Source organism: Capra hircus, chromosome 2 (genome assembly GCF_001704415.2).
Source record: "Capra hircus breed San Clemente chromosome 2, ASM170441v1, whole genome shotgun sequence".
In the NCBI taxonomy this organism is placed as follows: domain Eukaryota; kingdom Metazoa; phylum Chordata; class Mammalia; order Artiodactyla; family Bovidae; genus Capra; species Capra hircus.
Window position 1 is genome coordinate 19,580,576 of NC_030809.1, and position 26,547 is coordinate 19,607,122.

The 26,547-nt window shown below is 40.7% G+C and overlaps 1 protein-coding gene across 3 annotated transcripts in view; it reads left to right on the forward strand.

Moving 5' to 3' along the window:
- The window catches only part of SPHKAP (SPHK1 interactor, AKAP domain containing), a 193,198-nt gene that overhangs the window by 149,389 nt on the left and 17,262 nt on the right, over nt 1-26,547 (forward strand). For 2 of the 3 annotated variants that reach the window (XM_013973104.2, XM_018058678.1), the window contains exons 4-8: nt 1,419-1,478; nt 3,724-3,858; nt 9,036-9,291; nt 11,538-15,309; nt 25,102-25,287. In XM_013973104.2, the coding sequence (XP_013828558.2) occupies nt 1,419-1,478; nt 3,724-3,858; nt 9,036-9,291; nt 11,538-15,309; nt 25,102-25,287 (4,409 nt within the window). The remainder of the gene's footprint in view (nt 1-1,418; nt 1,479-3,723; nt 3,859-9,035; nt 9,292-11,537; nt 15,310-25,101; nt 25,288-26,547) is intronic. The other variant, XM_013973111.2, reaches the window with a different exon arrangement.

Consider the following 26,547-nt stretch of genomic DNA (forward strand, 5'->3'; position numbering starts at 1 on the left):
GTAGCCCTCTTCTCCTCTTTCCCTCAATCTTTCCCAGCATCAGGGTCTTTTCCAAAGAGTTGGCTCTCCACATCAGGTGGCCAAAGTATTGAAGCTTCAGCTTCAGCATCAGTCCTTCCAATGAATATTCAGGGTTGACTACCTTTAGGATTGACAGCTTTTATTTCCTTACAGTTCAAGGGAGTCTCAAGAGTCTCCTCCAACACCACAGGTCAAAAGCATCAATTCTTTGGTGCTCAGCCTTCTTTATGGTCCAACTCTCACTTCCATACATGACTGCTGTAAATATCATAGCTTTGACTATACAGATCTTTGCCAGCAAAGTGATGTCTCTGCTTTTTCAATATGCTGTCTAGGTAGTTTTTCTTCTAAGGAACAAGTGTCTTTTAATTTCATGGCTGCAGTCACCATCCACAGTGATTTTAAAGCCCAAGAAAATGAAATCTGTCACTGTTTCCACTTTCTCCCCATCTATTTGACATGAAGTGATGGGACCAGATGCCATGATCTTAGTTTTTAAATGCTGAATTTTAAGCCAGCTTTTTCACTTCCCTCTTTCACCTTCATTAAGATGCTCTTTATTTCCTCTTCACCATCTGCCATTAGAGTGATATCATCTACAAATCTGAGGTTGTTGATATTTCTTCCTGCAGTCTTGATTCCGGCTTGTGCTACATCCAGCCCTGCATTTCGTATGATGTACTCTTCCTAGAAGTTCAATAAGCAGGGTGGAAATAAACAGTTTTGACATACTCCTTTCCTAGTTTGGAACCAGTCTGTTATTCCAAGTCTGCTTGTGATGGTTTTAAATTAAAACAATTCTTTGACTGTTGCTCTGAATTACTATTTAATCTTATAGCTATTGTTTTTACACTCTTATTATCCAGACACTTATTTAAGATAGCTACAAAAGTGTCAGAGTTTACAACAAGATTAAATACATTAAAAATTAACTAAAATAATGAGACATGGAGAACTCCATTGATAGTACATGATATGAAAAGTAGGTGGAGAAAGGGAGCAGGAAATAAGAGAAAAGGGAGAACCAGCAAGAAATATTTGCTGCGATTATAAAGAGTTTGCAACTATTAAAAGCTTTTTTTCTGTTTCATGAAATTTAACAGCCCTCTGAAAACCTGAAGATTTTGTTGAGACTGTTACACTGGTTCTGCACAAAGAGGTTTTGTTTTGTTTGCTGGGCCATGAAAGGCAGAGGGCATTCAGTGTAATCAGTGAGAATCATGAGTAGGATATTAGAGACCCACGCAGAAGCACGAAGGTAAGACGGCTGTTTCTATGCCAGATCAACCATATGAAAATACTTGACTCGTGAATCATTTGCGCCCAACTAATTCCTGCTTTCTTCAAAAGGACTGTCCTGGTTTTCACTTAATTGACAGTTGTTGCCCTTTCCCCAGGTCTGCTTTGTGAACCTGGATGTGAACAAGGATGCTTGCAGCACGGAGCGCCTGCAGCAGGTAACTCGGGGAACTGAACTCTGGGAGCCTTCAAGGGCTGGCTGCACTGATGGGAGACCTACCATGACTCTGCCTCAGTGATGCTTTGTAGGAGACTCATTAATTAGATGCTTTCATCACAGCCCATCTCCCTGACCTCTTCCTGACATTTTTCTACACAGGTTGCTCTCCTTACATTTGAGAATTGCTTTCCCAAGTAGACTAGGCTGTTTCCTAAGCAGTCTCTTTCTCCTGCACCCCCAGTGCCTAGGAGTGACTTTTCTACTGCCCCTCTCTACACACTCAAGCACTCTTTCTGTGATGACTTTTCCAAAGTTTTTCCTAAACCTGCTTGATACCAGCTAGCCCCTCCCTCTGGCTTGCTCCTTTTTGCTGCTCTCATCAAATGTTCTGTATCTAACCTCAGTTTCTCAGCCCCACACTCATCTGGGACTCACATTTTTTGCATTCTATGGGAGATAAATATTCCAGACTTATCCAAGGTTGTGAGATTTCTGATGTAAATCCTTGACAACATCCAAAAACTTAAAGACTCACTCAGTCCTTTGGAACCAGAGCCTGTAGGTACAAGGGGAAGGTTCGCTAGTGTGATATGATTTATCATTTCATGCCCAAAGCTGAAGATGGTTTGATTTGACTGTTTGGTGCAACACTCTTTAATGTATAATAGTACACCATTTGCATCTTGATTGCCATGGGACAGTGGATCTGAAATTACTCAGTCACTCCTGTAACTTTTTTATCTTGACAGTGCTGCACCTGAAGATTCTCAAACGTAATTGTCCATACAGATTATTTATTACAGATTTCCACTGAGCCCCAAATATCCCTCATCTGTGTAGTACTATAGAGATTTTCAAAAGAAATTATACAAATAATTTCATTTTATAGAATTGTGGTGCTAAGTCCATCAGAGAGAGCAGGAAGGAACAAGCAAGCTGTCATCTTAAGAACTGTGTGTTTCCATCAAACTTTATGATACAGAAAATATGCATTATAACTTAACAGCATTTTTCCCACTTTTATTTCTCCAATTAACGTGATCTTCATGGAAACAAAAATGTTTCAACAGTGATCTTTGGGACAGCTACTGCAGTATTTAAATATGCAAATAGATGACAGATATTAATTTTTAAATATGTGTGAAATGAAAATTTGGTAATATTATGAAAATTACATTTTTCAGAGTGTGTAAAATAAATATGTAGCTGTGTATTTCTAATTAACCTGTTGTATATGAATCTCTTCGTATTCTCTGTGTTCTCAGGTTTTGATTGATTTTTGTATCAAATAAACATTATTTTGTTTGATATGAAAAAAAATAAGTATATATGTTGAGCACAATAAAAGACCAAAGCAAAAAAAAAAGAAGACTGTATTTAACAAATTTATGACTGATTTGAGACAGTCTTTGTCTATTGCCTAAGGGTGTACATAAGCTGATTTAGTTACATAAGGTTGTTCATCTCATCTTTCTGGATTTCAGGATACTTATATGTGAAAATAAAGTGATAATGCTACCTAATTCATTTGGGGTATTGCAGTGACTGAGTGTAGCAATGTAACATACATACATTCCTTAATATGGTACCTCATATATACAGAAAAATCAATGCCAGTAATTATTTTATTATTAATATTATTACTGGGGGCTTCCCAGGTGGCGCTAGTGGTAAAGAACCTACCTGCCAATGCAGGAGACATAGGAGACTCGGGTTTGATCTCTGAGTTGGGAAGATCCCCTGGAGGAAGGCATGACAACCTACTCCAGTATTCCTTCTTGGAGAATCCCATGGACAGAAGAACCTGGCAGACTACAGTCCACAGGGTCGCACAGAGTCAGACATGACTGAAGCGACTTACCAGGCAATTTTATTATTATTAGCTTCATTAGAACACATGATTATTAGTCAACAAGTCTCTTATTCAAGGACTTAAAAGGGAAGAAAATTCCCAAATTACCATGGATGCCTGTGGTGTCACAATAAAATCATTAAGTGTTTACTTTGGGAAACTTCAAACTAAAAATTGTTAAATCTTTATGTTTAGGAAATTTTCTATCCCAATCTAAACCTTTATGCTTCAATTTTATACAATCTCTTTTCGTAATAATCTTAGTAGATTCAGTCATCTATATTATGAATAGTTATATGAGTATATTAGTTTTGCAAGTAAAATAATTTTGAGATAGTATTTTGGAAGTGAAAATAAATTATCTCAACTAATAAAGATTCTTGTTCTACAGAAGTTGGTCAGTGTTTCACCAGATCTTCCAAAACTTATAAGCTCCATGAATGTCCAACAGCCAAAAGAAAATGAAATTGTCCTCCTAAGTGGGTTAACATCTGGAAACCTACAAGCAGATTTTGAAGTTTCACAGGTAAGAAATAGTAACTCTTGATAAGCAATTCACTAGTAAGTTATCTGTGTTCAGCTCTTGGCACAAACCAGTAAGAGGCCCAAATGAATGCAATATGTAGACTCCCATAGCATGTGAATCTAAACGTCTTTGTATCCTATAATAGACTTTACTTCTTTTAAATATTACCCCTTAAAGTTTGACAGAGTTTCCCTTACACTGATTTCCAACATATATTATCTTCTCAAGTTTATGGTACTAAGTTGCACTTTAACTAGAGCAGAGACACCAGGCATTGGTTGGTTAGCTTGGTTTTCTACTAATCTACTGAGTAATCAAAACCAGAATTGTCTTCTGTTTCAGGAAAAAATAGCAAAATTCTAATTCATACCATGTGATGCCAAAATGGCATAATTTCTTCTTTCTGGATGCTATTTATTTTTTAGGCTATATCAAACCAGCCAAGCTAATAAATACAGGATAGCAGTCCCAAAGATGAAAATGGAGTTTCCTAGGCCCAAAATGAAGTTCCCAGAAGAAAAGAATGTTACTGAAAATAGAGTTTAAAATACTATTATCATTCAATCTATTAAACTAATGTTCGTTATTATTAAATAAATAAATTATAATGCTGAAGGAAACTTTAACATTTTAAATTTTTAACCAATTTACATATAATTTCTAAAGACATACTGTATAAAAGTCTGTGAATGTTCTCACATAAGATATGTGAATAGTGATTGATAACTACAGACTAAAATAATGAGCATTTATTTTCCTCTATAAATTGTTCTTCCTGTGTTTTAGTTTTGCTGGAAAGTTTTTAAATCTTCTTTTATTCTTTAATCCTTCAAAATATAAAAAAACGTTTAGTGGGCCACCCACTATTTCTTTCCATACTTCAGATGCTCAGTGAAAATCTACACACAGCCCGTTACAATTTGCTCCTCAAGACTAGAACAAGATTATTCCCAGTCAATCTAATAACACATTTCTTTGGTGAGAAAATTAATTGTCTGAAAAGAGAATATGGAAGTGGACCTAAGTGCTGTCTATTTATATTAGGCAAAGCCATGATAACCAAACGTATTTTTTCAAACCTAAGTTTTAAGAGTGGTTTCTGCACCAGACCTATTAGTTATGATTTCTAATTAAACTCTCCATGAGGAGAGTTGGAAAAAAACACAGGAACTGGAGTCCAGCAGACCTGAACTGCAGCGGTGGTTCTTCCCCTTTATATTCCTGTGACTTGGATGAATGGAGAGACAGAGATTGATACACATGCACAATTGATGCTATGTATAAAATCAATAACTAATGAGAACTCTACTCAGGTCTCTGTGGCGACCTGAATGGGAAGGAAATCCAAAACAGAGGGGATATATGTATGCATAACTTGACTCACTCGGCTGTACAGCAGCAACTAACACAACACTGTAAAGCAACTAGACTCCAATAAAAAATTTTGTATAAAAAGAATCAGTTGGCCTTTCTGTGCCTCTATCTGTAATAGAGAAGTAGCACCAGCAACCTTGTAGAAAATGGTTAACGTTAGAGGCAATAAGATATACAAAGCACCTACTAGACTATTATAAAAATCATATACTAATATCTGCCACTATTTTAAATTAATTTTTATTGGAGTATAGTTTCTTTACCCTGCTGTTATTAGTTTCTACTGTACAGCAAAGTGAATCAGCCATACAAATGTTAATACCTGTATCCCCTCTCTTTTGGATTTCCTTTCCATTTAGGTCACCACAATGCACTGAATAGCGTTCCCTGTGCTATTCAGCGTATTCTTCTTAGTAGTCTATTTTATACATAGTATCAGTATGTGTCAATCCCAGTCTCCCAATTCCTCCCACCCATAGCCCTTTCCCCCTTGGTGTATCTCCCATTATTTTCCAGCCTCTACTGTTTGCCATCATGTACCTAAGACATCCAGGATGTTTATTTACTTTCAAGAAGATTGTAAACAAAATATAGTTTCTTCCTAAGGGTACCACATCTGTGTAACATCGCATGTTTAGTAACATCCTTTCCCTAAATCTATCTTGAAGTATGACTTAACTGCTTATATTACTTTGTTAACATTCCTTTTGATTTCTGTCCCATTTCACCTTATATTATTTATATTTAGTCTAAATGATATAAAATAACCAATCCTTTTAATCTGTATACGTGGCAATTTCATATGGTTCAGCTTTGTAATGATTTTTATTCCTATGTGATCTACTGGGAATATATTGTACCGTATTCCCTAGAGTAATTATTTGCTTCGTGTTTGTACCTCCTTCTCATAGAAGAAAATCTATGACAAACCTAGACAGTATATTAAAAAGCAGAGACATTACTTCGCCGACAAAGGTCCATCTAGTCAAAGTTAGGGTTTTTTCAGTGGTCATGTATGGATATGAGAGTTGGACCATAAAGAAAGCTGAGAGTTGAAGCACTGATGCTTTTGAACTGTGGTGTTGGAGAAGACTCTTGAGAGTCCCTTGGACTGCAAGGAGATCAAACCAGTCAGTCCTAAAGGAAATCAGTCCTGAATATTCATTGGAAGGACTGATACTGAAGTTGAATACTTCGGCCACCTGATGCAAAGAGCCAACTCACTGGAAAAGACCCTGATGCTGGGAAAGGTTGAAGGTGGGAGGAGAAGGGGATGACAGAGGATGAGATGGTTGGATGGCATCACCAAGTCTATGGGAATGAGTTTGAGCAAGCTCTGAGAGTTGGTGATGGACAGGGAAGCCTGGTGTGCTGCAGTCCATGCGGTCGCAAAGAGTTGGACAAGACTAAGCAACTGAACTGAACAGAACTTGTACTTCTCAGCATATCTTGCATATAATAGGCCTCAGAAAATATCTGGCAAATTTTACTTTATTGTCTTACTTCTGAATTCAGTGGAAAGAAAAGTAATCAAGTTAGCCACCATTACTCTATAGCAGTGGGTCCTCACCATTTGGGGGATCACAGATTCTTTGTGAATTTCACAGAATCTATAGACCAGTACTTCTCAAAAGTTAATGCATGTAGGAATCACCAAAAGTTTTCTTGAAAATGTAGATTCTGATGTGACAGTTCTGGGTGGAGTCTGAGGTTATATATTTCTATCAGGCTCCCATGTGATACTAAGGCTGGTAGTACACAAACCGCATTTTGAAAAGCAAAGTTATGGGCCACCTTCCTTGAGAAAAGACCCAGTCACTTAAGCACATGGATAAATCTTATTTTTGAGCCTTCTAGGGAGCCCTGGACTCAGAGAATGATTGAATTTTTCATTTTATAATCATCTGTCCTAGAATTACTCTAATTATATATAGTGTTCAATCAAAGAGATTGATAAATGATATTTACACAAAAAAAGATGTACTGCTTTCAGAGATACAATATGAATATCTGTGTGTATGTGTTCTTCTGCATGTATGCGTCCTCACCACTCGCACACACACATATATATACTTATATACATATATATAATACATTCAGATATCTACATTCAAACTCAAGCATTTCAAACTGGCAAGATAACTAGGATGAGACCTAATTACCTCCAACCAGAGATAAGCATATGTTTTAAATAATCTCTTTTTACAAGAGGAACATGTAGACATAAAATACTCCCAAGCATTTTAAATTCCATCTTGAGATAAGTTTATTTAGCTTCCCTTTGCCCACTGTTGTTTCTATGCAAATAACTTTCTCTTAAAAATTGCTAGAAATCATTATATTGTTCCTCTTACAAAGATGAAAACCCCAACGCACAAGACATATCTGGGACTTACTAGTAACCTGTGCAAGGGCCACTGAGACTTTGTACTGTAATTCTAACGAACGACATTGTGAGTGGTAAAAATGTGCGGTGGAGAATGGGGAGGCAGTCTGTAGCCTTGGAACTGAGGAGAATTAGCAGGTCTCCGTGGGACACTCTCCAGTGTCCCTGCCTCCCTCACTGCTGGCCCATAAACCTGGCCTTTAGAGAGAATTTGATCACTTTCATTGGATTTTCTTACATCTCATTTTGGCTGCTTCTTCAAATGAACACTACAAATTATAAAATATAACCATAGTTGATAGAACACTTTCCGTCTGTGTAAAATACTAGCAGAGAGGTTGTACTGAATATCACCAAGGCAGAAAAAATATTGGTCTGAGAACCTGGAAATCATTTAATCAAAAGGAGCACCCAAGACAATCTTAACTTTCCCCTCAGCTTTATTAAATTTTAGGCAGCCTTATTCCTAACTCTGGGCCCTACACTTCCCTTTTCTTAGAATATTGATTTTGGAGAACTTATTTTTATAAATTGCTTCTCTGCCCCAATGAGATATAAATCATTTTAAAAAGCCTTTTGATACTGTACCACCCAAGAAGGTCTTTCTCAAGGACCTTGGACCCATCTCTTGGAAATGTCATCAAAGGAGTTAGTGTCCCTATGTCTTTGGAAGGATGGGAGGCTAACTTCTGCAGGCACTTTGCTCCAATTTACAAAACTATCTCCAGCCAAGAAGATAGAAGAAGTTTCCTTTTCCTAAGCAAACAGAGATGGACTTCAGTCCTCCTGTACCAGTTCTTCAAAACCCTATTGCCTTTTTTTTTTATTTCATTGGAGTTGTGATCCAACTCAGTTCTGGCCTCCTTCTCTTCTTTTAAAAGCTTTGAGTGAGGTCCTCTGTGCCTGCTAAACTTTGCCCAGTGCAATTTTCACCTAGACAGGAGAGAACAAAAATATGTGATACAACTAGTCAACTTTTCTCCTAGATACCCTGTGTTCCAAAGCACCATTTGAATTTTTTCAAGCAGTTCATCAATATACGCCCTGAAGTTATTCCAAGTACTTTAAAGGTCACCATTCCTTCTAATGGGAGAGACTAATAGAAGAAAGGTCGGATTTTATATTTTCTCGTGTGTGTGTGTGTGTGTATGTGGTGTTGTGTCAGACTCTTTGCAACCCCACAGACTGTAGCCCACCAGGCTTCTCTGTCCATGGGATTCTCCAGACAAGAACATTGGAGTGAGTTGCCATTTCTTTCTCCAGGGGATCTTCCTGACCCAGGGATCAAACTCGTGTCTCTTACATCTCATGCATTGGCAGGTGGATCCTTTACCACTAGCGTCCCCCAAGAATCTCCGTGGTTTTTTTTTTGTTGTTGTTGTTTTTAACAAATTCCTTTTTCTCTCTCTACTTGCAGTGTCCTTGGATGTCAGATGTCTGCTTGGTCCAGTGTGCAAGAGGGAACAGACCAAACAGTACCAACTGCATCATCTTTGAAATCAACAAATTTTTGATTGGTCTGGAACTGGTACAGGAGCGGCAGCTCCACCTTGAGACAAACGTCTTGAAAGTGGAGGATGACACGAACTGTTCCTTGTCTTCAATTGAAGAAGACTTTCTCACTGCATCCGAGCACTTGGAGGAGGAAAGTGAAGTGGAAGAGTATAGGAACGGTGAGAACTTTCCTGTAAAATGAATGTGCATCCTGAAATTAGTCACCCTATAAAAATGTCTTGGTTACATTTCAGAAAAGTTTCAGGCCACGTCAGTTTGGCTGACGCATCACAATCTTCATGTAAGAAGTTTCAGGAGGGAGAGAGAATAAGAAAACACTAGTGAGGATGCTGATGGAGGCACTTTAACAGATTTAATGGTTAGATGGCCCCGTTCTCCGTAAAGATGCCTTAGGGATGCTGAAGGAAATCTCTGTTTTAAAACAAAATCTTCCTGCCTGCCAAAAGATGGAGACTATCACTTGGAGGAAAGTTAATTTCCCTAAGATTTCCATTAAAGCCATCTGTTAGCTGAGGCTGAGTGAGATTGGCCTGAATCCGAGCGCTGCCTCTTTGCGTCTGTGAAAGCTGGGGCCAGTGATCTAAGTCTTTCTCAGCTCCAGTTTCCTTATCCATAATTTGGGAGTATAACAGTGCCCCTAGAACTATTATATGTATTATATTTAGCCATTTAAAATACATATTTGTTACATTTCTGGGCTTTCCAAGTGGCTCAATGGTAAAGAATCTGCCTACCTATGCAGGAGCCACAGGAGACGCGTGTTAGATCCCTGGGTTGGAAAGATCCCCTGGAGGAGGAAACGGCAACCCAGTCCAGTATTCTTGCCTGGGAAATCCCATGGACAGAGGAGCCTGACAGGCTCCAGTCCGTGGGGGTCACAAAAGATTCGGACATGACTGAGCCAGCATGGTTATTTTTCCAGGACAGGAGGAAGTAACCCAGAAAAGTGCTTAGCATGTGTTTATCAATTTTTTCTTTTGACTCATTAATAGAGCTCAGTGAACAATGAGTTACTCTTCCCCAAAGAGAAAGGGCTACTCCAGATTTTGTTCTCACTGTCCCTGGGGCACATCCTATGCCAGCTTCAGAGAAACTCTCTCAACAAGGCCCTCGATATCCTGCATATTCTGCCTTCTTCCTTTGTACCCACTGGGCAGCTGCAAGACACAGTTGTCTTGGTTACTTTCTCGCCAAAGCACGGTGACCAGCCCTCAGCTCCCAAATGCCCTCTTCCACTCTAGCACTGGCATTTGTACACCACATTGAAAGCCAGTCTGTTGAGGGCAGTTCACAATGAAACTCAAAAGCTTTTTCAGATTCATATTTCTTGAAGAAATATTCAAAATACTATTTCCAAAAAAAGAAAAAAACAGAAAAAAAGATAACTAATCCTTTAATAAAGGCATTTTTGGAAATAAAGATTATTTTAGACTCATGTGAACCTGCTGTCTAAAAAGTAATGGTGCATGTAACTTCTCGAATTATGGGTTTTTATGTTTTTTTTTTCTTTTTGTCTCTGTTCCATTTATATCTGCTCTGATCTTTATGATTTCTTTCCTTCTACTAACTTTGGGTTTTGTTTGTTCTCTTTTCTCTAAAAAAATAGTACAAATGAACTTATTTATAAAACAGAAATAGAGTCACAGATGTAGAAAACAGACTCATGATTACCAGGTAGAAGTGGTCGGGGGGCGGGCTGGGAGATTGGGAGAGACGTATACACACTGTGCTGTGCTGTACGTAGTTGCTCAGGCGTGTCCAACTCTTTGCAACCCCATGAGCTGTAGCCAGCCAGGCTCCTCTGTCCTCGGGATTCTCCAGGGAAGAATACTGGAGTAGGTTTCTGTGCCCTCCTTCAGAGGATCTTCCCAACCCAGGGATCGAACCTAGGTCTCCCGCATTGCAGTTGGGCTCTTTACCATCTGAGTCACCAGGTAGGCCCAAAAATGCTGGAGTGGGTGGCCTCTCCCTTCTTCAGGGGAACTTCCCAACTCAGGAATTGAACCAGGGTCTCCTGCATTGCAGGCGGATTCTTTACCAGCTGAGCCACCCGGGAAGCCCCATATACACACTACTGTATATAAAATAGATAACTAATAAGAACCTACTGGATAGCATAGGGAACTATATTCAATACTTTGTAATGACCTACATGGGAAAAATCTAAAAATGAGTGGAGATATATATATATATATATATATATATATATATAAATGTATATAATTGATTCACTTTTCTGTGTACCTAAAACTAACACAGCAATGTAAATCAACTGTACTCCAATAAAAAAAAAAGTACTCAGAATTGCAAAAAACAGAATAAAGGCAGATGATCAAAACTGAAAAAATAAATAATATTTTTACTTAAATGAAATAAATAAGTAGTATCATTTTCTCTTCACCAGGTTATGAAAATATAAATGTCTCAACCAGTATCTTGGAAAATAAAAAGCAAAAGGAAACCACTAAGGAGGAATGGAATTACAGCAAGGAAAAATTACTTTATACATTGGAAGACAAGTATGTTAGCAAATATCATACACCACTGGTTAAAACAGAAGGATCGCTGGGAAGAGTGGCAGAATACACAAGTCTGCAGCGTCTAGATCCTTCAGCCGAGATATCAAAGTGGAAAGGTGAAGCTGTGGGGAATGAGCAGTCAGCCACAAAGGATTATTATTCAGAAAAGTGTAAAAGTCAAGAGGAAAAACCACAGGCACTATGTATTTCAGGCAATGCTTATTTCTCAAAGATGGTTAAGAGGGACGGACCTTCTGCATGTGGGACTTTCTCTGAGCATGACAGCAATTTAGACCCAGGAGACCATGAAGGCCACACAAGCTCTCTTCTTCCCTTACAGGATGGAGAAGCCACCACAGGCGAGTATGCCACGAATTTAGCGGAATCTGTGCTGCAAGATGCATTTATTCGCCTCTCTAAGTCTCAGCCTGCCCTCCCCCAGGAATCTGCAGTCAGTGTGTCTGTAGGAAGTCCTCTGCTCCCCAGCGGCTCTTCCACAGAAGATACCGTGGTACCTCAGTCATGGAACGAGCTCCCCAAAATTGTCATTGTCCAGAGTCCAGAAGGCAGTGATGCTGGCCCTGAGCCAGGCATCCCCTCGTGGCCTGAGACAGAAGTCTCCAGTGAAACTTCAGGCGTCCCTTCTGGAGAGAACTCCAGCAGACACCCCCAGAGTGCTCTAGAAGTAGCATTAGCTTGTGCAGCCACTGTTATTGGAACCATTTCCAGTCCCCAAGCCACAGAAAGATTCAAAATGGAGCAAGAACCCCTGGTTTCACACCATCCACTGGGAGGTGATGAGCCAGTGCACACTCAGGCCTCTCAAGTACTCAAGGATCCCTCCCTCAGTGAATACTCGTTTCCGTCTGCTTTGTGCGGCATGACTCAGGTGGCCAGTGCTGTTGCTGTCTGTGGCCTGGGGGAAATGGGAGAGGTGAAGTGCCCAGTGGCTTCCGGTGGCTTCCTGTCTGCAGTGGAGGCCCCTGCAGCCATCCCCTCACTTTGTGGTTTGGTGACAGAGAAGAGCATGGAGCTGGGGAATGAAGCCATTGCAGAGGCCTTGCTCAAGGAGGTTGCCTTGGTCTTAACAAGACCTAATGCCTACAGCAGCATCGGAGACCTCATGGAGTCAGTGAATAGGAGGATCGTAGAAGCTGTTTCAAAGCCTCAGACCTTGTGCTCAGAAAATGCCCTTGGGAATGAACTGGCACAGACCCTGTCTAATGTTATCCTGAAGCATTCCATTGATGAAATTCACCAGAAAAATAAAATAATAGAGCCCAGTGATGACAGGGACTCATCTGAAACCTTGGAATCCTTAATGGAAAGTGTAAATCAGCTGCTCTTCAATGTGGTACGCTTCACATTCAAGAAGATAAGCCACCTTGTACAGCTTGAGGGATGTCCCCCTGTCCTTTCTAAAGAGACCATGAAATGGAGGGAAACCGAACCAGACTTCCAGCCAACTGATCAAGCCATTTGTCCAGCATGGGCAAAAGCCGCTGAATACTCCAGTTGCCACCCACTTAGCAACCTGCATATCAGCAGTCCTGTTATCAATGATCTCGTAGATGCTGGACATCTGAAGCAAGATAGCAAGGGTTCAGCACAGTTAGGTCTTTCCCAGATCCCCACACAGCGATCTGAATTATCCTGCAGTACCACCATGTCTGCTAAAACACCTCCAGAGGAAATATATCTGAAAGGATCGGTGGTGGAGGATATGAAAAACCCTCCTCCACCACCCAGTGATAATGAGAATGAATGCAGAACCCCTCCAGAGGAAGAAATGACACCAGCAGTTGGCAAGTACAGCACCAGTTCTCAGGACACTGAGGACAGCATCATTGCAAATGCTCAAGAAAAGTACAACGGCGCCTTGCCTCTAAACAATGAAGTTCAAGTTTGCCCGTCTTTGTTGGGGGATGATTTGCTGCTTCCTGCTCAATCCACACTACCAGAAAAAGACCCAGACATATACTGCATTGCAGACTTTGCAGAAGAATTAGCAGAGACGATCGTCTCCATGGCAACGGAAATCGCAGCGATTTGCCTTGACAACTCCAATGGAAAACAACCCTGGTTCTGTGCATGGAAAAGAGGGAATGAGTTTCTGGTTACCCCCAACATCTCCTGCCGATCCTTGAAGAGGAAGAAAGAGAGCCAGGCCAGCGGGGCCACTGTGAGGAAACACAAGCCCCCGCGACTCAGCGAGATCAAGAGGAAAACCGATGAGCACCCGGAACTGAAAGAGAAGCTGATGAACAGGGTGGTGGACGAGTCCATGAACCTCGAGGACATCCCAGACTCTGTCAGTATTTTTGCAAACGAAGTGGCAGCCAAGATCATGAACCTCACAGAGTTCTCTTTGGTGGACGGTGTCTGGCAAGCCCAGGGCTACCCCCGGAGTCGGTTACTGGGTGGGGACAGGTGGAACCGCCTGAAGGCCTCCAGCTGCGAGAGCATTCCAGAGGAGGACTCTAACACCCGGGCCTATGTGAACAGCCTGGGTTTAATGAGTACCCTGAGTCAGCCAGTTAGCCGGGCCAGCTCCGTCTCCAAGCAGTCGAGCTGCGAGAGCATCACCGATGAGTTTTCCAGGTTCATGGTGAACCAGATGGAAAATGAAGGAAGAGGCTTCGAGTTACTGCTGGATTACTACGCAGGCAAGAATGCCAGCAGCATCCTGAACTCAGCTGTGCAACAGGCCTGCCGGAAAAATGACCACCTAAGTGTGAAGCCAAGCTGTCCCTCGAAGCAGTCCAGCACCGAGAGCATCACCGAGGAGTTCTACAGGTACATGCTGAGGGACATTGAACGAGAGGGCAAAGACAGCCCCTCCTCCAGGCGAGGCAGCCAGGACTGGACCACTGGCTTGCTCTCGCCTTCTCTGCGGTCCCCCTTGTACTACAGACAGTCGTCTGTGCCCGACGGCAGATCCCCGGGCGCCAGGCTCACGGTGAACGTGCCCATCAAAGCCAACTCCTTAGACGGCTTTTCTCAACACAGCCAGCAAGACTTCCTCAGCGTCCAGCCAGTTGGCGGCGCTTCCTCCTCGGGTCTCTGCAAATCTGACTCTTGCCTGTATCGCAGAGGTGGGGCTGACCACATCACAAACATGTTAATTCACGAGACGTGGGCAAACTCAATCGAGGCTCTCATGCGGAAGAACAAAATTATAGTGGATGATGCCGGTGCGGCTGACGCTGAACCTGCTTCAGGGGGCCCCTCCTTGCAAGTGGAAAAGTGTGCAGGCAGGTTAGCTTCGGGCAGGGTGCAAAGTGGGCCAGCTCTGCTTGTGCAGGAGTCCGTGGATTATCCGAGGAAAAACTCAATCACAGAAAGCAGCCATCTCCCAGGGTCGTCCCCAAACAAAGCTGCTCCTCTTACAAGTCACAGCAGTTTAGATTTTAAAAAGGAAACTCCCTCATGCCACCATGCGGTCCCTCTAAGCCACACCCGGCGATCACTTTGCTCAAGGGAAGTCCCTTTAATCCAGATCGAACCAGATCAGAGAGAAGAAAGTGTGGGAGAACCTGACCACGTTATTTCCGAATGCAGCCCCCTAGAGGAAAAAGAAAGGTGTTTGGAAGAAGAAAAGGTCCCAGAGGCAGGGCAGGGTGAAGACGCTGCCCCGAGTGCCTGCCAGAACCCCAGGTGAGTGAGTGATCTCTTAGACGAACTAGGGTGCATGGGACTGCAGTTTGCACCTTAAGCAGTATTTATTCTAAATCTTAGAACTTAATGGTGCAGGAACTGAATTCCTGAGGTAGTCATTGGCCTCCCTGAGTTAATAGACACTTTCCCATGTGGTGCTGGTGGTGAAGAACCCTCCTGCCAATGCAGGAAACATAAGAAATATGGGTTCAGACCTGGGTTGGGAAGATCCCCTGGAGGAGGCATGGCAACCCGCTCCAGTATTCATGCCTGGAGAATCCTATGGACAGAAGAGCCTGTGAGCTACAGTCCAGAGGGTGGCAAAGAGTCAGACACGAAGTGACTTAGCATGTATATAATAGAAAGGTGGAAGTAAATTTTTTTTTAATTTCTAAAACAAATTAGATTTCTGTGTGTAATAAAAGAAATGAGAGATCATTCTCCCCATTAAAATTAATCTCCTGTAGTAAGCTACTTTTTGAAACTAATTCATGGCAACTTTCAAGCAAAAAAGAAAACACATCAACTTGTTCACTTGAAAAAAAGCTAAATTTAAATAAGTTTTAATATTGGAATCTGACATTAAATATTTTGGTGTAATTTTCCCCCAGGTTCTCTTGAGTTTTTCTTTCTTGTCTTACTCTAAAGATCTTTGTAAGGACACCATGTCCCACAGTGCTGACTCTTTAGATTCATAGTATAATACAGGCTTCCATGCATGTGGTAAATAATACCTGAGACATGGGTTGATCCCTGGGTGGGAAAGATTCCCTGAAGAAGAAAATGGCAGCTCACTCCAGTTCTTGTGCGTGGAAAATTCCATGATCAGAGAAGCCTGGCAGGCTACAGACCATGGGGTTGCAAGAGAATCAGACACGACTTAGTGACTAAATTTCAACAAAATCATGGTAGGATAAATGCAAAAAAAAACACTGGAATGTTGTTTCAATAGTTCTTTTTCCAGAAAATCATAATGCAGGTGACAGTGATTTTGAATTTGAGAGAAGGTAATTATTTCTCTCAGGCACCTTCAAGAAATATCAGTTCCTTTACAGCTCCTGTTTTCTGTAGCAAATTCATAGGATTCTTGAATATGAAACCATTGTAGCATTTAAAAATTTGATACATACTTAAAGTTTTTTTTTTAAGGTACAGAAGTAAACAAAGACAAAAATTAATCTAATGGCTTTGGGAAACATAAATTGAGAAATAGCTTGCATTATCTTTTCAGAGACATACATCTATCATTCAGAGAGCTTATGATTTTTAAGTGTTTAGCTGCAATTAACCAGTTGAACACAGGCTTCCTCAAATTTTGTCAGCTCTGGAAAATCCCTAGGATATTCACACCCCCACCAAGAATGAGAAATCCCCCAGATGGATCCATCTTCAGGTACTAAAGCTCACCATCTTTATAAAGCATCTTGACAAGTTATGGGCAGTGGGTGCTCCAGTTGTATTTTCTTAGCTACTTAGTGCTAAAAATTTAGCTTTCCAGTTGGATTAAATCCTAGAAGAATGCAGAGGGACAAAAGCATGAAAACCTACAAGCAAAAGAACATAAACCAAATGAAGTACAGGCCAAACTGACTAAGAAGACAAGTTCTTACATATCTGTAATTCTCCAGACAACACTTGTCAAAATCTTCCAGAAGTACCATACCTTACCATAGTGTTCATCACCTCCGGGAAATATGATGCATGACAAGTTGTCAATTGTGATTAAAGACTTGTTTTGGATTCCAGGTGTTTGACCTGAAAACTCCAGCTGAGATTCTTAGTAAAAGAGGATCACCTAGCTAGGGAGCATTCTTGAACCAGTAGTTCAACAAGGTTCATAGTTGTAGGCTCAGATCTAATAGTGGCAGTCACTGAAATTAGATACCATGCATTCTACAATTTTGAGTTAAATGTCACAAATGATACTCAAAATAGGTACAACCTAGGAACGTTCCAAAAGGTTGGGAAATAGGCATGAATAAAGCTTCCAACTGAATTAGTTTGTGTTCCCAATAAATGACCCAAACACATATTATCTCATGATGTGGATTTCTGATTCGATTTTCCAACAGTGAAAGAGAAAAAAACGTGGTAGAATCATCAGCCTTAGAAATTCGAGAGCTAAATCTTTTCTCAAAGCATCCAGACTAAGCATTTAATATATTTTTCTTTGTGGCACAATATAAAAGAATTATAGGAACTTCCCTTGTGGTCCAGGGGTTAGACTACAGGCTAAGTGCTTTCAGTGCAGGGGGCGTGATAGCCCACCAGGCAAATCTGTCCCTAGGATTTTCCAGCAAAAATACTGGAATGGGTTGCCATTTCCTTCTCCAGTGGATCTTCCCAACCCAGGGATCAAACCGTGTCTCCTTCGCTGGCAAATTCTTCACCACTCAGGCACCAGGAAAGACCTGACTCACCTGCTGTTGTTCAGTCACTCAGTTGTGTCAGACTCTTTTCAACCCCATGGACTGCAGCACTCCAGGTTCCCCTGTCCTTCCCCAGCTCCTGGAGCTTGCACAAACTCATGTCCATTGAGTTGGTGATGCAATCAAACCACCTCTTTCTCTGTCATCCTCTTCTCTTCCTGCCTTCAATCTTTCCCAGCATCAGGGACTTTTCTAATGAGTTGGCTCTTTGCATCAGGTGGCCAAAGGACTGGAGTTTCACCTTTCAACATCAGTCCTTCCAATGAATATTCAGGACTGATTTCCTTTGGGATGAACTGGTTTGATTTTCTTGCAGTCCAAGGGACTCTCAAGAATCTTCAACACCACAGCTCAAAAGCATCAATTCTTCGGCATTCACCTTTCTTTATGGTCCAACTCTCACATCCGCACATGACTACTGGAAAAACCACAGCTTTTATACAGACCTTTCTTGGCAATGTCTCTGCTTTTTAATACACTGTCTAGGTTTGTTTGTCATAGCTTTTCTTCCAAGAAGCAAGTGTCTTTTAATTTCATGGCTGCAGTCACCAATTTGCAGTGGTTTTGGAGCCCAAGAAAATAAAGTCTATCACTGTTTCCATTGTTTCCCCATCTTTTTCCCAGGAACTGAGGGGACTGGATGAGGTAATCTTTGTTTCTTGAATGTTGAGTTTTGAGCCAGCTTTTTCACTCTCCTCTTTCACTTTCATCAAAAGGCTCTTTAGTTCTTCTTCACTTTCTGCCTTAAGGGTGGTATCATCTGCATATCTGAGGTTATTGATATTTCTCCCGGCAATCTTAATTCCAGCCTGTGCTCCATCCAGCCTGGCATTTCTCATGATGTTCTCTGCATAAAAGTTAAATAAGCAGGGTGACAATATATAGCCCTGAGTCTGTTGTTCCATGTCCGGTTCTAACTGTTGCTTCTTCACTTGCATACAGGTTTCTCAGGAGGCAGGTAAGGTGGTCTGGTATTCCCATCTCTAAGAACTTTCCACAGTTTGTTGTGATCCACACAGTCAAAGACTTTGGCATAGTCAATGAAGCAGAAGTAGATGTTTTTCTGGAATTCTCTGCTTTTTCTATGATCCAACAGATTTTGGCAATTTTATCTCTGGTTTCTCTGCCTTTTCTAAATCCAGCTTGAACATCTAGAAGTTCATGGTTCATGTACTGTTAAAGCCTAACTTGGAGAATTTTGAGCATTACTTTGCTAGCATATGAGATGAGTGCAATTGTGCAGTAGTTTGAACATTCTTTGGCATTGACTTTCTTTGGGATTGGAATGAAATCTGATCTTTTCCAGTTCTGTGGCCTGGATTTTTCAAATTTTCTGGCATATTGAGTGCAGCATTTTCACAGCATTATCTTCTAGGATTTGAAATAGCTCAGCTGGAATTCCATCACCTTCACTAGCTATGTTCATAGTGATGCTTCCGAAGGCCCCCTTGCCTTCTCACTCCAGGATGTCTGGCTCTAGGTGACTGATCACACCATCATGGTTATCTGGGTCATGAAGATCTTTTTTGTATAATTCTTCTATGTATTCTTGCCACCTCTTCTTAATATCTTCTGCTTCTGTTAGGTCCATACCATTTCTGTCCTTTATTGTGCCCATCTTTGCATGAAATATTCCCTTGGTATCTCTAATTTTCTTGAAGAGATCTCTAGTATTTCCCATTCTATTGTTTTCCTCTATTTCTTTGCATTGATCACTTAGGAATTCTCTCTCATCTCTCTTTGCTGTTCTTTGGAACTCTGCATTCAGATGGGTATATCTTTCCTTTTCTCCTTTGCCTTGCTTCTCTTCTTTTCTCAACTATTTATAAGTCCTCCTCAGACAACCATTTTTCCTTTTTGCATTTCTCTTTCTTGGGGATAGTTTTGATCATTGCCTCCTGTACAATGTTACGAACCTCCATCCATCATTCTTCAGGCACTCTGTCTCACCTGTAGGGGGTAATAATAGTAAGAACTACATCATCAGAAGATTCTTAAGTTTTACATAAAGAAAAGTATACAGGCTCTTAACTCAGCACCTAGTCTATTACAAACACTCAATAAATGTTTACTCTATAGTTGTTGTTTGGGCTTAAGGTACATGGTTGCTTTTATTCCAGAAGATCTTTTTCCCAAGAGAAACCTGTTATGAACAGTGTGAGAATTTTATTAAAACTAGAGAATTCTCAGGATTTGCAAGCAGGAAATTAGTCATACTTAGATCACATTTTCTAAGTTCAGGGTTGTTATCAGGGGATTTAACATGTCAAAATACCTAAATATGGAGCTCAGTTCCCTATGAAAGGCTTCCTACCCACTTATACACAAGAGGGAGGGAAATGACATAGGCACACATTAGATTGTTTGGAAGTGGGGAGGTGTCATGTCCTGAAGATATTTTTTAGGTTATTCTCTGAGGGACATTTTCATAATTCTTACTAAAAGCTTCATAAAAGCTCAACATAATGAAATAAAAATCACATTCTTACTTTTTTGTTATGTAAAACCAGAATTCATCATGGCCATCAGACCCCAAATAGAAATACTATAGCTCAGACAGTAAGGAATCTGCCTGCAATGCAGGAGACCCAGGTTCTTTCCCAGGATTGGGAAGATCCTCTGGAGAAGGGAATGGCAATCCACTCCAGCATTCTTGCCTGGAGAATTACATGGACAGAGGAGCCTGATGGGCCACAGTCCATGGGGTTGCAAAAAGTCAGACACGACTGAGCAACTAACACTACTACTGCTACTATTGTATTTCAGGCCATCACATTTGTCCACGTACAGAATTATATCAATTTTAAACAGCTTAAGTGATTTAGGATAGCTCAGTTCTTGATTTCTTGGAAAATATTATCCTATTGGTGAACAGCAATGTGTTCTTAACTCAACAACCTTCTTTGAGATTATTGAAAAGCAATGATCTCACTTTTTGATAATTGGAGACCAAGATATAAACACCAAACTGAAAATTTTGATCATTCACATGTTGCACTCACCTTATATAATTTTTTAGAAATATATTGTATATTCATTTATGTTTGCTTCAAGAAAAAAAATTTTCACCTGACAAATATTTGCATGCTTATCTGTGATACATACACATTGCCACTGGAGCTGCAAACACAAAAGAACATAAAGATTTAGTGCCTGCATCCATGGCTCTTGGGCTTCCCTGGTGACTCAAACAGTAAATCATCTTCCTGAAATGGAGGAGACCTGGGTTTGATCCCTGGGTCGGGAAGATCCCCTGGAGAAGGAAATGGCTACCCACTTCAGTATTCTTGTGGGAAATCCCATGGACAGAGGAGCTTGGAGGGTTACCTTGCACACCAGTAGGAGATAAAGACAGTGTGCATGGAAAAACCCTTTTGAAAAAGATTACTGTAGAGTGTGATGAGAGGAAAATAAGAAGAGTAATGTGATAGAAAATAACTAGTGGGGGGGGTGGCTTCTTAAGACAGAATGTTGGCATTTGAGACAAAATGTGAAAAAAGAGAAAAATGATGCCAGTGATATGAAGAATTGAATTGAACCGAATCTTTAACATCATTGTGTTCTAGATAAACAAAAATTGTCCCAGGATGAATCACTTAGAAATCCTAGATTGAGTGTAATAAACATCTTTTTAAATCTAGGGCTGAACTTAATAATCATAATCATATGACAATCTCAGAGGCAGAAAATGGAAGGATCTGAAACAAAATGACAATCTCTGCTTCTTGTTAGGGTGTTTTGACCATTAAAAAATTAATGCAATTATCAGCATGCCTGAGTTTCAATTATCGTCTTGAAAATTATCTACTATTTGTGGTGTTCTTTGTTTCTGTGTATCCAAGTTCCAATCAGTATTATTTTCCTTCCGCCTAAGGACTTCCACTGCACTTCTTACTGTGCAAAATTCCTAGTGACATTTTGTTGAATAAAAATTACTATTTATTGATAGCCTTATTTTTTCATTTTTTTAAAATAGGCTTAATTCTTTAAGAGCAGTTTTAGATTCACAGTAAAGTAGATAGAACAGAGAATTTTCCATGTCTGCTGCCCCCACATAAGCATAGCCTCCCCCACTATCACCATCATATACCAGTGGTTCACTTGTTGCAGCTAATAAGCTGACATAATACATCATTTTCACCCAGACTCCATCACCTACATTAGGATTATTTTTACTGTCTACCTATGGCAGGTGATTCCTGCTTTCCATTTATAGTAATGACTCAAATTTTCTTTCTAAAAAAAACATATTTTGGTTATATAAATTAATTTTAAAATTTTTATTATTATTATAAAGAGTAATGCAAATATGGCAAAAATTATGACAACGGTTTGCTAGCAAATGAAGTTGGAGGAACTCTGAACTAGGTGGTCTCTGAGGTCCCTGCCAACTCAGAAATTCTACAGTTCAATTTGATGTCAGATCAAGTATGGTCCTTTAAAGTACTGTGTGTGAACTGTAAGATCAGAAGTAGGGAAAAAAGCCAACACATACATCTGCAAAACATATATGTGCATTATTCATAAATAAATGAGCAAAGCTATAAATTTCTCTCAAAAGAAAATAAACACTACTATTTTAGATAATCATTATTCATTCTGAATTCCTGGTTATGTAACATGGGATATGAAGTGTACTGTAAATAGAGTGTGAAATTGAGATAAAATAAAATATTCTGACAGCTTCATTTTTTAACCTGAATGTTTAATGTCAATCACTGAGATTTAACTTCTGCTTTAGTAAGAAACGTCCTGGAATGAATTTTGCTAATAATATAAGGTCCTAACTCAGTAAGGAATTGGTCTAGGAAATTATTTTTTAACCAAATGAACAATTGGCTTAAGATCTCTCTCCTTTGTGCTCAACACTTGGCTCATTTCCACTTGGGGGAACATGTATATTATTTCCATTTGTCATCAATGGACTTCTCTTTCATTTGAATTTAGTTAAATTCAGTAAATGTCTCTTTGGCTGCATCTATTCCTCCCCCACCCCTTTTCCTTGCTCAGTTTAGAAAATCTCAACACTTTTGAAAGAAAGATCAAGTTTATATGGTCTCTTTGCACCAAATGTCAGCAGCAGATTGCACTAGAAGCAGCCACACCCCAACACCGTACTTGTCCGGATGCTGCGAGGAATCTGAGATCTTGTGTGAAACTACCAAGGTGACACGTTCACATTTGAGAGGTGGTATTTAATCACACCCCCAAAATTAAGCATTTGAAATTCTGTGAAGTGAAATGAAGTGAAAGTCTCTCCGTCATGTCTGACTCTTTGCGGCCCCATGGACTATAGAGTCCATGGAATTCTCCAGGCCAGAATACTGGAGTGGGTAGCCTTTCCCTTCTCCAAGGGATCTTTCCAACACAGAGATCGAACCCGGGTCTCCCACATTGCAGGCAGATTCTTTACCAGCTGAGCCACAAGGGAAGCCCAAGAATACTGGAGTGGGTAGCCTATCCCTTCTCCAGTGGATCTTCCCGACCCAGGAATCAAACCAGGGTCCCCTGCATTACAGGCGGATTCTTTACCAACTGAGGTTTTTTTATTTTAATACAATCATTTTTGGAAAAAGAATAACAGTACTCATTCTAAGATTGAGGAAAATTAAGTAGACTTTTAGGGCTTGTACCCACTACCACTCAAGAAAGGGAATGCAGATGGTCATATGCTCATGGTCGACTGACAGTTGCTCTGTTGTGCATGTCTTCCGATAATTCGGTCTGTTATAATCAGTATAGAATATTCATGAACCCTTAATGGGCTTCTAGCTGCCTAAGTTTACTTGGGGAAGCCCCTGTAGTTAGTGTGTATCCACTGTGTGCTCTCCTGGGCAAGTCTAGGTTTAGAGATCAGATTGCAACCTTTTCCCATAGGCCACCCTTGCTACTCATGCCTAACTTCCTACCTAACACAAGAATTTTGAATGAAATTGATCAAGTATCTTAAATTGTATTTCCCAGGAACAGACCTTGAAGAGGGCAGCAGACAGAGAATTTTTGGAGTGCTCTCCAGAGAAAAGTCGACAGCTAGGTGTAAGCAGCAGGGAACGACGAGATTAGACAGAGGGAGATGGTCCCCTCCCAAATGTGTTTGCAACTGAGAGCTGTCTACAGGAAACCCTGAAGCTAGGATAGTCTGTCAGGCTTGGTGCAAAGGGAACCAATGCGTAGGTTTTTGTAGCTCTTCATCATCGCATCCTTGGGGTACTCACTGGGAAAGGGTATAACCTTGGCAAGACAATTTCAGACCTCAGGGCAGTCCTCACTGGAAGCCCTCAATACTCTCTACAGCCAGTGCACGATGGCCAAGGGAAGCATTCCAGTGTCTGCTCACTGAGTTACCTTATTCTTCATCGTCAACTGAGAAATACACTCTTGCTTTTTGTTTACAGTCATTAAAGCCCTTCTCTTCCATGCTGTTAGTTTTCGATGAGCCTATGGAGAAATGTTTGCATGAGTCTCTCCCCATTTCTATACATTTGGCTCTCTGAGCAAAGAGCCCTGGCACCTGGATTGATGGTTGATCAGTTACAAACCCTCAAGTTAAAAGAATTCTAGAGAGATACAGAGCTTCATTTTCCTAGAGCTAGTTGTTTATGTTCCAGGATGGTGACACCAACTCCTCTCCGCAGAGAAGATTTCAATTTATTTATAATCTAGAGCAAAGTTCTCTCTCTTCTGTCTCTCTCTCTCCCTGAAGAAAAGGAGGCAGATGTGTCCTAGCATCTTAATTTTGAGCCTCCTCTCCTGTGGTGCAAACCTCACTACATCTGCAGTGTGTATTAGGAAATTGGCGCAGGCTGAGGAAATGGATGCAAAGAAATGGTCTGATCCCTAATCAAGAGCACCTGTGTATGTGTGTATATAACTGCCAGGCAAACAAATGGAAAGTCAAGCTTGTCAAGAACCCTCTTTCACCAAGTGTTAGCAGCAGTTGTTTTTTAGTCAGTGCGTTGTGCCCAACTCTTCTGCCTAGAGTGTGATAGAAACTGCCGTATCTCCATACTGTAGTTATCCAGATCGTTCCACTTGGGACTTTACAGGTAGGGCTACCTAAATTGAGAGTATGCATCTAATTATGAACTAGGAAGTTTTAACAAAAGCATATTCATTCACGGCTTCCCTGGTCGCTCAGACAGTAAAGAACCTGCAATGCAGGAGACCTGTGTTCAGTTCCTGGGTTGGGAAGATCCGCTGGAGGAGGGTATGACAGCCCACTCTAGTATTCTTTCCTGAGAAATCCCATGGACAGAGGAGCCTGGCAGGCTACAGTCCATGAGATATACACTAGGGGCAGTGAAGTTCCCTGGAAAAGTTCAGACTTATGCCTACACTCTTAGTAATGTCTTACCATCTACAGTGAAACCCTTGATGTCAGAGATGTACCGGAGGCTGAAGTCTCAAAAGAAGGCAGAGCCCTGGATGAGTTCTGCAGTCCTCCCGGCAGCAGTGGGGAGAGCATGGACAGTTGGTCCCAGCTCGCCAACGAGGAGGACAACCCAGATGACACAAGCAGCTTCCTGCAGCTCAGTGAGCGATCCATGAGGTACCTGCTCTTTAATTGACTTCCCAGGGAAATAAGTCTCAGCGCAGATTCCAGAAATGCATTTTAAATCATTCTCTTCAAAGGATCCCTAATAAGAGCAAGAAGGAAAGCTCCTGCTAGGACCAAGTGCCTGCCTGTCATGATTTGTGCTGAGAGCTCTTTTTTTTTTTTTTTTAATTTTTTAATTTATTTTTTAAATTTTAAAATCTTTAATTCTTACATGCGTTCCCTTAATATCCAGTTACGGTTTCAATTAGCTTGACCAAGGTTGAGAGTCATCCGTGTTCCCTTCTCTGCTAGTGCATTCAATTATGTGACAACTGTGAGGTTGGTTGGTTTGTTTTAATGAATTGCTATTACAGCGGTGTGTTTGATGTTTGATACTTTCTTTCTGGTTCATTTGTATTTCAGATGCAAGACAGGCTGGGTTTACATGAAGCAAGTTTTTCACACTGTGTTGTTTTTTTGGACTGACTGTTCCTCCCTTTCTCTGCCCTGCCCTCTGTATTGTTGCTCTAGAAAGCTAGACAGGACCTTAGAGAGATTAGATTTAGGAGAACCTAAGCCACTCAGGAGACATAAACTAAAAACTAGTCCTCAGTGAGGTGAAAATGAAAAAATCTTCACGTTTCTATCCCAAATCTTGTTTGATACCAGGCCAGCAAGTCTAAAGACTTTCCAGAAAGATCAATTGGAAAGTGGCTTCAGTTGCATCTGAGTGTATGCCTCCTGGAAAGGTTTTTCTTTTTTTCCTGCAGTTCAGTCTGTTTAGACTTAGAAAATGTCACAGTGTTAAATGATTTATCAAAAATTTCAAACACTGGTGGAAATGTTGCAGTATAATGATAAAAAGCAAAGAGAATTTGAATCTTTGGGTTTACCATAAGTTTATACAGTTAATTACCTCCAGCATAATGTCTGAGTCATCAAATTTCTATCAGTGAATACATTCAGTACCCCCACGTGAAACCCAAGACAAGAATTGGAAATGAGGGGGTTCAGTTGTTTATTCATAGAACTCCAGAGGGAAGACCATTCCGTTACACAACACTCCAGCACACATCCTTAGAAAACCTTGCTTGCAAGAGAAGTCACTGGAAATTAGAGAAGGTATGAGGACACATGGTGAGTTTGGTGAAACTGGATACATTCCATTGTGCGAGTACAGACAACCTAAAAATTGGCTCAACTCTTCTGTGTTTCAGTAAATAGATTCCAGGCTAGTAACTAGACCATATGTTGATTGTGCAACCCACAAAA